Source organism: Zerene cesonia, chromosome 17 (genome assembly GCF_012273895.1).
Source record: "Zerene cesonia ecotype Mississippi chromosome 17, Zerene_cesonia_1.1, whole genome shotgun sequence".
Taxonomy (NCBI): domain Eukaryota; kingdom Metazoa; phylum Arthropoda; class Insecta; order Lepidoptera; family Pieridae; genus Zerene; species Zerene cesonia.
In genome coordinates, this window is record NC_052118.1 from 8,908,703 (window position 1) to 8,922,957 (window position 14,255).

At 33.5% G+C, this 14,255-nt stretch overlaps 2 protein-coding genes across 5 annotated transcripts in view; both read right to left on the reverse strand.

Moving 5' to 3' along the window:
• LOC119833653 (zinc finger protein jing) overlaps nucleotides 1–3,675 on the reverse strand; it is a 114,823-nt gene extending 111,148 nt beyond the window's left edge. Inside the window, exon 1 of the mRNA XM_038357761.1 lies at nucleotides 3,302–3,675. Within this exon, the coding sequence (XP_038213689.1) occupies nucleotides 3,302–3,624 (323 nt within the window). The 5' untranslated portion in view covers nucleotides 3,625–3,675. The remainder of the gene's footprint in view (nucleotides 1–3,301) is intronic.
• A 4,480-nt stretch (nucleotides 3,676–8,155) lies between these two features.
• LOC119833569 (phospholipase D2) overlaps nucleotides 8,156–14,255 on the reverse strand; it is an 18,939-nt gene continuing 12,839 nt past the window's right edge. For 3 of the 4 annotated variants that reach the window (XM_038357635.1, XM_038357636.1, XM_038357637.1), the window contains 8 exons: nucleotides 13,527–13,665; nucleotides 12,940–13,072; nucleotides 12,308–12,416; nucleotides 11,373–11,543; nucleotides 10,513–10,679; nucleotides 9,719–9,959; nucleotides 8,930–9,145; nucleotides 8,237–8,467 (listed from right to left, as the gene is read on the reverse strand). In XM_038357635.1, coding sequence (XP_038213563.1) covers nucleotides 8,237–8,467; nucleotides 8,930–9,145; nucleotides 9,719–9,959; nucleotides 10,513–10,679; nucleotides 11,373–11,543; nucleotides 12,308–12,416; nucleotides 12,940–13,072; nucleotides 13,527–13,665 — 1,407 coding nt within the window. Of the gene's footprint in view, nucleotides 8,468–8,929; nucleotides 9,146–9,718; nucleotides 9,960–10,512; nucleotides 10,680–11,372; nucleotides 11,544–12,307; nucleotides 12,417–12,939; nucleotides 13,073–13,526; nucleotides 13,666–14,255 lie in introns of all 4 variants that reach the window. The other variant, XM_038357634.1, reaches the window with a different exon arrangement.

The window sequence follows — 14,255 nt, forward strand, 5'->3', positions numbered from 1 at the left end:
AGTGGACTTATGAATGTATGGAAACGTCAATAATTTGCCCGCATACAGACGGAAACGCAAGTCGTATGTGGAAGATATGCTAACAGCTAATGCAATAAAAGCCTATAATTAATATCAATATTATGCTCGTATGCATATTTTAATACATAAACGCAATAAATTTATGGAAATACGTAAGTATGTAACTTATAAGACTCAACAAAATACAACCATTTATAAATCAAAGAATTATTAAATATCAAGTGAATTACTATGGTTATATTCTTTTTAAATACACTCATAAAACCAAACACAAAACAACAAAAATAAATATCATTAGCAATTAAACATTAAACAATATACATCTAGATCAAAGAAGTTACAAGTTCATATCCATATGTACAGTACAACATTTAGAAAGTTTCAATAAACAAAAACATATGATAAAATGTAATATTATTCATAATTCATATGTCCTAATTAAGCAACAATACAAAAATAGTTTTATTTCATTAGTTACAACAAATTAAATTGCCTCAAGGGATAACAAAACAGGCCAATCAATTAATTTTTTATGCTTTTGTTTGAGCACAAGAAAGGCTCTTATGTAGAGAAAAAAATGTACCACAGGTGAAGCCAAGATGGACCACTAGTAAGTCAATAGAAATAGAATATCATGCAAACAAGATAAACACTAAAATCATAAAATTTGTAGAGTATATTACTTATATAATTTAACTATTGAATTCATTAAAACTTGGAATTGGACTAAAATTACATTTTAGATAATTTTAAAGAACATCTTTTATATAAATATAGTCTACAACATACTAGTTAATTACATCTGCAATATAATTTAAGGTATAAAATCTAAAAAAAAACAAAATAAATTAACTTTCTTCAGAGCATTTTTTTATGTGTACACCCATTTGATAACAATAGCTAAATATTTTAATTACATGAAAATAACTTGCAGCTAAGTGTAACTGAAAAGCTAGGCTCTGGCCCCTGCCTCCCCCTCCCCTTTTTTTCATGATTGAAATAATATCCAGTTAAAATACCATAAATTGAAACCAAATGATGAAATAAATATTAATAAAACACTTATAATACATAGCTTTAACTACTTCAAATGAAATATGGAACTACATATTATGGTAGAATATATCCTGTAAACCTATTCCTATATTCAACTGTACAATAATATACTTATGTTATCAACTAAATGTTTAACCTACATTAGACCACTTGAGACATTATCTATTGCCATATCAGTTACTATGGAACTATGCCCCAATTTCTAAAGTAAATATCCTTCTAATATTACATTTGTGGAGTTTATAAAGCTTCATCAGTGTGGGTATGGTTGATTCAGAAACTAACATACAACTGACATCGCTGTGAAATGCAAGAAGTGGTCTGCAAAACCAATTTGCTTTTTTTTTCCAAAGACCATACTAACAAAGTTGCTAGTTCTTATTAATATAAGGAAGATTTTGGTTAATTCAAACATTAAATTATAAATTAAAAATAGGTGAAGTTTATGACTTTGTGAGTTTATGACATTGTGTTCTTAGGAACTACCTGATTTCAAAAATTCTTTCACATTTGTACATGATCTCTGGGCCATACCACAGCAAAGCGGGGAGAGAAGGATGTACCACATAAATTTAAATATTATAGGTATAATATGGGTGCTTCTGTGCTCCATCAGACTTATTGTCAAATAAGGATTGAAACAGAGATCAGTGTGTAAGATTTAATATACCCTTACTATAATATGAATCATCACAGATTTTTAAGTAACTAACCATAATATTCTCTATTATAAATTATAGATTTTTTTTTATATGACCTTGAGTTTTATGTATGTATACATATTTAAAGAGAAGAATAAGCACTTAGCAATTACAAATTTAATTATTTTGTCTATTGATTGACATTCATTTAAATACATATGTAAATCGAGTTTATTGTATGTTAATATACATTTTTTAACATAAATAAATAATAATAAACCAACGAAACCTAACACTACATAATCTAGATAAATTGAGTGCACAAAGCAGGCCTCTGAGAAAATAAAATCAATTGGATTTGGAGCCAGAGCGCCCCGCGGTTTCACCCGCGAAAGTCCGTATCTCATAGGAATATCGGGATAAAAAGTTTTAATTGCCTATATGTTATTCCAGTTTCCCAGCTGTCTAATTCAAATTTAATTGCAATCGGTTCAGTAGTTTTTGCGTGAAAGAGCAACAAACACACACACACACACACATCCTTACGAACTTTCGCATTTATAATATTAAGTAGAAGTAGGATTTTTAGTGTATTTATTATGTTCTGAAGAATACAAAACGCTATCTCAATGAATACCCATATCAGGTAATTACCCAGATTAAAGTAGGTATGTTCACTAGATAACATCTTCAAATGAAACAAAAAGATAATTTTTTATCATATCACCTATTTTGCGTCATATGATAATGACCAACAATTTATAGAAGTCAAGTTCAAGACGCGTTGCCTTGAATTATCACGAATTTGTGTAACTAGGTTTTTATGTAATCTTTATTTTTCTTACAGATGTGCTAATTATTTAAGTTGCTATGTGATCGCACCGTATTTACATATTTACGTAAAATGAAAACGATTTACTTTGCCAAATACGTAAAGAATTACTATTACTAGTGGCAAGGTACATGGAGGTAGGTATTGCGAAATTACAGATTATAATTATTTTGAAAGGATGTTGTCAACGACTTTTTAAGTGAGTAGGGATTTCGAAGTGTAGGTAATTTATACTTATGTGAGATAATCATATTCGGAACTTGTAATTCAATTATTACTCTTGAATAAATTATTATGCCGTATTTATTTTAATTATTAGCTAAACGAAAATCTTGCATTATTTAGTCGAGATTTTAGAAGCTTTCCCGAGAAATAAGAACTTTGATCACGCTTACGTACATTACAATTTTAATACAAGTGGGGTACCAATAAACTTTTTTAGTCACATTAAAACGCATGTAATATCTAAAAGAGAAATTGTTAAAATAAATCTCACCGTCTACGATCGCGACGTACGGATGCAGTTGGGAGTTATCTTGAGCCTTGAGGTCTCTAGCGGGCATTCAACCGAAATAGGCCTACAACCACGCAACACGAATACGGAGTTACTCGTGAGTCGGAATGGCCATGACATCGAAACCAGCACAACAGCCTCCGGTCACTAGAGCATTGACTTTTTAACATTTCGACACCTATCTAAGCAGTACTTAATATGAAATTAAAGTTAAACAAAATACAAATTTTACAATACCTGTCAGAAGACTCGGAGCTGTCGTATCGGTCGAAACATCTTTTCTTCCTATCGTCACCTTCCTCGACATTGGACCCTGTAGTTTTTTGGGAATTCGGTGCGGCGACCGCCGCGGTATGATTGGCGGCCACGCCGAGCGTCTCACTTTTTTCACACGATTCACTTTTATCTAGTTCAGTAAAGAACGATAACTTCACTTCGTCGCGGTCTAGAGTCGATCCACTGCACTTTTTTATGTCACCACAGGATGGGTCGGACGCGGAAAAAGTTAATTCATGCATTTGTTTCGGGCCGGCGCGATCCTCGGGCGACCCATCCGCCATCTTTGAGCGCACGAGTGTTTTGTCGCGAGTTTCGCTCGGACGCCGCAGGCCGCATGGGCGCTGCGGTCGCTGCAGGCGCGGGGCGAAGGCTACGTGACGTCACGCGGCGGCTGCGCGGCCGGCGGAGGCAGAGCGCAGTGACGTAACGGCTCCGCCCCGTGCATGTGCACGGCCGCTGTCATTGGCCGCGCGTTACGCAACGCGCGAGCCTATTCAAATACCCACGGAAGGGAGCGTAGGAATCGCCGCCGATAGGGACAGGCCCATCCCAGCCCTAAACGTAACAAATAATGCAGCATAATGACCCTACACACATTCAAAGTCAGTGCTCAACACATTAGCAAGCGCGCTCTCAGAACCTCAGTCAAAAACAAGTGCAACGAAATTGATGATAATCCTCTTTAATGTTTTTATGGACTACTACAAAAATATAGACTTTATTACTCATTCGAGGCTTAAAGTATCCTACGATACCTAGTCTTGACGATATTAATTATTATTAAGCCGCTAACGATCTACAGTAACGTTAGTGTAAAGAAATATTGTTAAGAAATAGGCATTTTGAACACCAGATCATAGTGTGACGTTATCAAGATTTTAATTATGCAATACGATTTCAGAAACTCCATAAATATTTGAAATTTAGGAGGCAGGTAGTAAGTATTAGATATATATACAGGTACAATATATTCTACATAGATATTTTTTTTTTTGATACAATGGCGTTCTTCTTGACTGGTTTTCGCTGCCAGTCAGTAATTTTATTTTTACTATCATTAGTTACTGGGTCGCAAAAGAATAATTAAGGATAGTGTATATTCCATAACATAGACTATAGAGCATGGATATAGACTGTGATAGAGTATGGAATAGCCTTGGTAGTTAAAAGTTGATCGTCATTCTTATTGCTGCCGATGAGTTTTTTTTCATTAATTTTAACTTAAACTTCGATATAGTCTTTAATAATGTGAAAACATCACGTGACGTTTCAGTAGGTAGTACATGTTTAGTAGATAGGTAAATACCTATTATAAAAAAAGTAGTAGATGGTAAAAATTTCCTCATATTTAATGAATCCTATAATTAATACCTTCTTTTTCTGCGGTACAACTACGTATCTAATTACTTTAAATATCTTTAGGTATCTACTACAAAAATATCTTATAAATATTTAAATATAGTCCAAAATATAGAAAACTCTTTTTGTTAAATTCAATGAAACTTAAAATAAGGAAAAAATATATATTACCTCTTGAAGTGTAACATAACACATTAGATTTTTATTTATCAATCTACTATTTGGTAATATATATAATAAGTTACTCGCAGAAATTAAGCAATACAAAATACAAATGAAAAAAATATATCGGTAGGTAAAAAGATTTTTCAAATCTACAATAAATTGTAATGCTTCTCTCTTTGTTAACACGAATAATCTCGTTAAAGTTATTCATATTGTCAAACGAATTTAGTGATTTAAAAAAAAATGATGTTTTGGGTTTAACCCAGTTTGTTAGTTAACTATGAGTACGAAAAGCTTACTTATTAATATAGACACCTAAATAATAATTAGATATGGTAATATCTAATATAAGTGATATCTTAATCACCAGACTGATATACCTAATTCCTATTACCAGCCAATCAGGTTGGTTAGAGCCAGGTACAACACTTAAGGTCACAACTCACAGTCCCATAACAGTACCCCATACGATTAAAGCTGTGGATATAGCAGTATATATATTAAAAAAAAATCACTCTAGCGACATCTCTTAGAATTATACAGAACACTTTTTTTGTACATAGATGGCGTTAGTTTAGTTACCTTTATTAAATCAGGATTATTAAAAACAATTGAATATAAACTGAATGCTAATTGTTAAATACATATTTCGGAAAATAAGTCGCAATAGACTTATTTTTAAAATTCACGCTTTGAAACTATTCAACATGAATGTGTGAGTCGAAAAAGTTTCACCTCAAATCGGGCCAGCAAGAACCGGGGAAGTACCACACCCCCACAGAAGACTGCTGCCTGCCTTTTAGGGGTAAGAGATAAGGAAAAGATTAACGAATGAGAAAAAGGAAGGGTGAGGAACGTACACGGACCTCCATCTCATCGAACAGTAGCGACAGTCCCTGGTGCGAGCTGGCCCAATTCGCATCGAAGTGTGCTCGACTCCCACAAAACTCAAAAGAAAAGAATCGATTCTGATTTATAAAAGAAAAAATAAAACAGCCCATACTATCAGTTTGATAACAGCTCCATCTGTTGTATTCTTATTAAATAGAAATGCCATTATGTTACATGATAGCTAATATCCTTAAAAATGTATAGATGTCTCTGTTGATTATGAAACATAACAAAAAATTACAGAAAAATACCATTGATCTGTAGTGGGTGGCAAATTTTTGAAATATGAATAATGAATTAAGTTTCAAGCGATTTTTCTTAGTCTTACAGAATAACGTTTTATGACAAAGTTACAACGTATCGAACACTTTTTTCTCAAAATTTATATGACATAAACAATCTTAATTCTTCATATTGCAACTCTAAATAAAACCACAGATACTATAAATTATAAATCTACATTAGTAGAACAGTGAAGGCACAAATAAATACAACAATGTAGTAAAAAATAAATGATTTATTGCACCACAACATTCATTAAATAAATATATTATGTCAAAATAGATCTTTACGTTACTTACAACAAAATCATCCCTTAAAACTAATAACATTACATATTCTTAAAATTCTTATTATAAAAGTTTACATGATACATCTAAAAAAATCATAAAATTCAAACAAAAACGAGGTATATATAGGAATAGCTTTGCTTATGATAAAATATTTCCTTAAATTTAATAGTAGCAGTAGCTTTAAATTAAAAAAAAAATATATATATATATATGGTTGGAATTGAAGACAATCATGATTTTATGTGAAATCAGTCTTTATATAAATAAAAGCACCAAATCAATCATTTCATTGAGTAATATAACAAAAATAGTATTAAAACGAATTTATGCATGTAAAAAAAGTCTATACAGTTAAATACATACGTAAGAGGTAGGTTTTTATACTGTAGCTGTTGAAATTATTTATAACTTTATTAAATTGATTATAAATAATGTGTTTATTTTAATTTCATAGTAATTATTCAATCGTGTACCTTGAAACACAACGAAAATGGACTTCTTATTCAAAAATACGTAAAAATTAAATCAATTTGAGGCAAATAAAAGTTCACGGAAAATTAATTCAAAACATAAAAGTAATGCATTAGTAGCAAGATTCAAATGGAGTTTATAGAGTATACAAACATGATATAAAAATTAAAAATATAAACAAAAAAGCAATTACGAGGATTGTCAAGGTTACTAAGTACGCTACTAATAAATAGATTTAAATCAATAAAGTCAGGAATGTATGAGCACGGTGGTGCATTTGGATAAAATATGGAACTTTTCACTCTATAGAATAAGGTACAGGAAAAAATATGAGTTTACGTTGAATACTGGTTCATAACATTTTGTTGTGTATATGGTTGTCATGTAATGGAATCTTAAAACAAATAAAAAACAAACAATATCATACGTGTAGCAAAAAAAGAAATATGCAGAGAAAAAAACTGGGACAACAACTATAATCTCTTCTTGATCACATAAAGTATATAAGTTAAAGTATACGTCTTTATATTATATTACGTTCAAAATAAATTACAAAAACAAAAAGGGTAATTTAAAATGTAACCTTCTTTTTTTCGTTTTTGGAAGTCGGTTAAAAATGGTATGCATTGAGATATATAAAAATTAATTGAATTGGTACTGGTATAAGAAAAAATTGTTAGTTATATTCTAATAACACATTAGAATATAACTTACAAATTTTTCTTACATAGATACATTATAATGGAATAAATTATTAAATGTAACTAGTAAGACTGTATATAAAGTAGTAAGTAAACTGGTTTCGGTAAATAGTATTTAAGATTGTTAACAATATACAAATTAAATATAATATTAATTAGGTACAGATAAAGTATACAATTCACTATAATACTAAAGGCATTATCACATTATCTGTTCTGGGAATCAATTTTCATAGACTTTCTAAGCGATCTGTAAAAACTTTCATTCTCGTTTTTCTATCTAAATTAACTTTAAATATTATATGGTTTCTTCGGAAATAATTTATAGGACAAGAATAGTGTTAAATAATCAATAAGATAATAGTTAATAAAAGAGCTTGAAGCGGCGTCTTTTAAATGAGACCCTTAACGCTTTTAATACAGACACATTAGGTAATTCTACAGGCAAGTATATATTTTACTTATTTCTCTATTAAAAATAAGATATAGCATAAAAATTTCATCTTGTTTGACACATCTTCCTTCATAACATATCACTTTTTCTCATTTTTGGTAAAACATATGTCACTTGTACCATGTAATTAAATTAAAGCGAAAAATGTGGTTTATTCAATATGTTTTGATTGGCTCTTTATAGCCACTAGCAAATTAAAAGGAAGCGTTTTGATTGCTTCCATATTGAAAACTTTCATTGTCGATTGATATTTGATGACCCAATTTTACTATCCAATAACCTAAGTCCACAAAGAAGTCGGCAATATACCCTCCATAGAAGTATTTCTCGGCGTAAGCGTTTCATTGCAAAGGAAATTCAACGGTAAATCGACTACAAGGCCTTGTATAAGGTCTATTTTCCGATTCGCGAGCGCCGGGTCCTTACGCCATAACGTTTCCGAGTTCTCCTCTTGGTATTTCTTTAGTTCTGCGAATGTGTGCACCGAGTCTGTTGGTATCGTGTGGAAAACCTGAAATTGTGTATAAATAATTTATCTTCAACCTCAGCAATTCGTAAATAAATATGTTAAAAAACACGGTAACGGCTCCAACGTTTTTCATGGAATAAATATGTGGGAGGTTTCAGGTGCGATAAATCGAACTCACCAAAGTATTTTTAAGAAATCTCAAAAAAGAAATACTGAGCCAAAGGTCGGTAATATAGGTAAAAATAAAAAAAGGGGAACGCTTTTAACTATTTTAGTAAAAATAGACAATGTATAGGCTATTTGTTGTAAGGTTTTCCACAATATTACAGCTTAGCTTTCCAATATCGGAATTTTCGAAATCTTTCACCAGAAAGTTTTTGCGTTAAAACGTTACAAACATACAAAAGTACAAATATTTCCTCGTTATAATATTATTGTGGATATGGTCCAGATGTTTCCTGAACAATATATATATATACATACATATATAACAGCACAACTCACCTCTTCATATATGTCAGTATTACGTTTCGACGTGGCCTTCCACACGTTGATGTAGAACTGTTCCGCGCACGGGTCGTCTAGATTGATCCCCACTCTAGTAAGATCCTCTTCCATGAGGCCCAAATGTTCTCTGAACAATCTCTTTCTGAGCCCACCAGCCACTTTGCCAACTGGGAATGGTTTCCCATTCATTATTCCATCCTCGAATATCTCGTCCTGGAAATTTTTTTATTTGTATTAGAATTTAAGGAAAAGAGAAAGTATAATAAGATATATTTCTGTTATTTTTCCTAGATGGGACAGTTTGTATTGAGTATATTACAGAGTTATTTCAAATCTTCACATAATTTACGTGGCCAGAGGAGGAAATTGTTTTTTTTTTTAAATTCTACTAGCCTACTAATATTATAAATGCGAAAGTTTCTAAGGATGTGTGTGTGCAGCTAGTCATAAAATATAAAAGAAACCTGATGAAATAGGACACATATACAACGAGATTGAAATCGACATTCCGAGATTATAGCAAAAATGTAAATTATGAAGCAATTCAAAATCGATCGACGATTATTAAACAAGATCATTACGTCAGTACATATTGCGTCGGAAACACGCAGCAAGGTGCCAACCTTAATTTTAATGGGCAATTGTCTAAGACAGAGCGTTTGCACTTTGTGTAATTATGGGTAGTACTGGACATTAAAACCAAAATATTCCGTCAACTATTAGGGGCTCCGCACACCGTTATAAACATTAAAAAACCACCACCGCAACCCAACGCAATTCACCCACCTGCAGTATAACGGCAATCTCCGAGTCCCGTTTTCCCACCATGGACCGATCGTTGATGTTGGCGCTGCCGCAGATGACGTACCGGTCGTCGGCGACCAGCAGTTTGGAGTGCACGTACACGAGCTCCGTGAGAGGCTCTCCGTCCAGGATGGTGTGGGTGCGGAGCCCGTGGAACGTTATGTACTCGCTCGGGTCTGGCAGACCCGCTTCGTACAGCCGCGTCAGGATAGCTTCGCGACTCCTGAAATATTGAGAAAAACCCTGATTTTATGGCTGGACTGTGCTGGCAACTTGTAGAATGTCTGAAATGTTATGTACGTGTGTGAATCCGATATAAATAATATACACCATACCACACAAGTGCCACACTCCCACAGAAAATGGGAGTCAAATAGTAACACGCTACTATGTTTCGTACTGTGAGCAGGGGAGCCGAAAGACTGATTCCTTTTCCTCACCCTTCCCAGTTCATTCCTTCTTTCTAGTGTTCAATCCCATCCTTATGCATTAACCCATATAATGGTGGTTGGTGGCCCATGGGCGATGGGGATCGCTTTCCATGGGGCGAACCAACAGCTCAATTGCCCGCTATGACGTAAAAAAACCTTTTTACAAAATTGTAAAAAATATTCACGCATACCGAATCGTCGGTTATATCAAACTGTCACAGCAACAGCGGACTATCCACTAAACTCCGTATTCCATCGAGCAGTCAGTACAGTACTGTCACTGTCCTGACTGCTCGCGTGCGTAGTTCGCAAGTCACCCGCGAGACACTGGAGACGCTGGCTGACCTGCAGATGCTCTGGTAGTTCCAGTGCGTGACGGCGTGCAGCGAGGTGCCGCTGGCGCCGCCCACCTCGCCCTCGAAGCCGGGCAGCAGCGGCATCACCACGTACACGCGGAACGTCTCCTTGGCGCGGAACGCGCGCATTATCCGGTTGAACAGCGCTTCACCTATCTGAAAGAAAGAGTGCTTTAAAACAAACAAAAAAAAGGTGGGGCACGTGTATACTGCCGTAATTTAATTAAAGTTAATTTCCAAAATTACATTTCCAAAGTGCCATCTATGATTTTGTCTTATAGTCTGCGTGAAAAAGCGTTTGTTGATTTCAATTATTTATAAGATGGCAAAAATTTAATTGTAAACAACCCTTCGCTCTGTCACGTCGTAGGCAATATGCGCTATCGCATTAAAAAACAGTCGAGTAACCGAGTTTTGAAGGTTCACTTTCACTATTTTATAAAGGTTTTTTTTTCATGTCATATTTAGCAACTAAGCTGGTGGTTCGCCTGATGGTAAGTAATCACCACCTCTCATGAATATTCGCAGGATGAGTGCATTTGCGTATGCGCTGCCCCATTTAATGGGTACAGGATAAGGAAAGGATTGACCACGAGAAAGAAGGAATTGACTGGGAGGGGTGAGGAAAATGAAATGGGTATATTATTAAAACGTCAGCTAAGTAAGTCAGATAAGTAAGTTCGTTTAAAAAATGTCATTTTTAAGCGAACTTACTTATCTGTTACATAATAACTAAACGCTATAATAGTAATCTATGCTCAAACATGAATAAAACACATTAAAACAAGAACAGTTGTTTTCGACCTTAAACTAAATTAAATATCTGATGATATTGGGTGCAACACACACCTGATTCCTAACATGAGGGTTGGTCCTCGACAGCGTGATGAAGAACTGGTTCTCAATGTATATATAATGCTGGGCCCTCGTGATTGTGTCCACGTAAGCTTCGTGTATGCTCTGCTCCACTGTATCTGGGTCTAGAAACCCGCAGGACCAGCTCGATACGCTGCGGAGGACCTGGATATACCATAAATATTAGACTATAGATAAAATGAAGAACATGGATATATACGGATAAAGAATTCTGTATAGCTATAAGGACACCTTTTGTTCGAAATTAATTTGTGTTCAATTAGTCTGTATAGATTTAAATTTTTTTGTTTAGTGCAATAAAGCATTATAAAGAAAGTTAAATATAAAACTGATATGACACGGCGTATAAACAAAATACTTAAAAGTTAAAAGAAATCAGTGTTGAAGCGAGATAAACATGGTATGATGAGTAGATCATACCCGAGTCCGGAAAGCTGAAGGACCATAAATCACAGACTATAGACATTATTTTTGGTATGAGTGCTGCGCTGACAGACAAACAATAAAGTAGTCTATGTGTAACACTAACAGTCCTAGTCAATCCTACTAATATTATAAATGCGAAAGTTTGTAAGGATGTGTGTGTGTTTGTTGCTCTTTCACGCAAAAACTACTGAACGGATTACAATGAAATTTGGTACGTAGACAGCTGGACAACTGGAATAACATATAGGCCACTTTTTATCCCGATATTACTACGGGGTGCGGACTTACGCGGGTGAAACCGCGGCGCGCAGCTAGTAGGTTATAATTTGCTACCAACCGTACAAACAAAATCTTTATAATTTATTGTAAAGTTCAGCTCTACAAATTATGATAAGTTAGCAAAAATAAGGTGTTTTTTAATATATGCTCTAAGCATATTCCTGTACTTTCTGATTGAGGTTTAAATGGCGCAGAAAACTTACTTGGCAAGAGACATTGGTGATATCGACGTTGAGAAGTTCATACAGATCTTGGAGTGGTTTTATGTCCGTGTAAGTTTTCGGCAGGAGATACGGGTAGCTGCTGTTCTGCCTGGATTCAATATGTAAATATTGATAAAAATAGCCTAGAAATCCTTCCCAGCAGTAGTGTAGAGGGCATTAGCAATGCAAAGTGCAAAAACGTTACTCTGTGTTTATGAACACTCCCCCTTAACATTTTTATGAAGGTTAAATCATACGACTACTAGGATAATAAAACATTTGAGTTCTAACACTTACACATATACAAAGAATGCACATATTTTTGTAATTAATTGAATTAAGAAATTTTTAATTACGGGCACACAGTTTTCAGCAGGGCTTTCAATCGTTAAAAGAAACGTTTAGTCTCATGTTGATTTTTGTGATTCTATTTCTATCGTATCAGATTTGTAGAATTATATTTCCAATACACTATCGAATAAGCATATATCCTGAAGCACATCATACATTTTCCCGTCATTTTAATGCATATACTTAAAGGCACAATGAAACACTTTTAGCTCTCCATAAGCCATATCTTACGGTAGGATCGCGGGTATAGTTTTGAATTCATCCGCGGCTATAAAATTCACCTGGCTTTCTCCAATTTAATAGCGTTCCATCGCTGCACAAAATGTCTGGCCACGTCTCTTGCTGCCGCACCTCCCACAAGCAAGCCCACGTCATGCCACGGCATGCGGGGCGTCGTACAACGGTCTACTAGATCTGGAGAAACAGATAAATAAATAATACTAACTAAAAAATACATTTACTACCTTGCTGACTCCATCTAGGTACCTACATAGTCTGTTCTGACTTTTTTTTGACAAGTTTTTCACCTGGTTTACATCACTTTTTAGTAAAAATACTATCCCAATCCAAGTGGAGAAATTAACATAAAAAATAGCTTGGCCATTCTTGAGATATAAGCGGTTTAAAAGATTTTTTTTTTTCAAAAATTGTATGCACGTGTTCACATTATTAGCTTTTTGGGATATATTACTCTTTTAGAAATATGGTACATAAGTGTCAAAACAATTTTCGGTACTCTATGTTACTATTATATTAACTTTAATTTAATCGATCGCCCTTCTAGGAGAAACTAAATTTACCGGTAAATTTGAAAAAAAGACCTATTTCAAAAATAACAATAATGAATTAAATGATGCTTTAAACATACCCACAAATGGCGAGTCCAAATTGTTGAAATCCTTTACAATAAAATTAACATAGTCCTTCCCGATCCACAGTTTCGAGTTTCCCTCAACTCCTTCTAGTACTTTCTTTGTACTTTCGGTTATGACACGACCTTCCACCACCTAAAATTATACGAATTGTTTGCACTTTTTTTTTCAGTTGCATTACTGTAAAATTTATTAATTATTTTAAATCACATACAAACGAATGATTTTAATTTTGACCTTGAAATAGAATTATTCATATTCGAATTATGTGAATATCATTATATATAATTTAAAATTTAATTTACTTCATAATTATCATTAAGGCTGATATACCTGCCAGCCAATTTGAAAGAAGGTTACTATTCAATTTATATTGTAACTTATACCTGTTTGTTGTATATTCATAAATAACGTATATTTCAAAATTTCAAATAAACAAATAACTTTTTTTAACAAAAGAAAATATATAGCCTTTAAATTGTCAAAACAGACCAAATTGAAACGGGACCAAACAAAAGGCACCGGCTATCAAGATAAAACAAAAATCATCAAAATCGGTTCATCCACTCTAAATAAAAAAAAAAAGTTTTTTATCCAATCGAATTAAATACATCATCCTTTTTTAAACTCAGTTAAATGAATATAGCAGTAAAATAAATATAGTTTAAAAAAACTAAAAAACACGCTTTTCAAGCACATCAAACTAAAAACTATAAAATAATTTT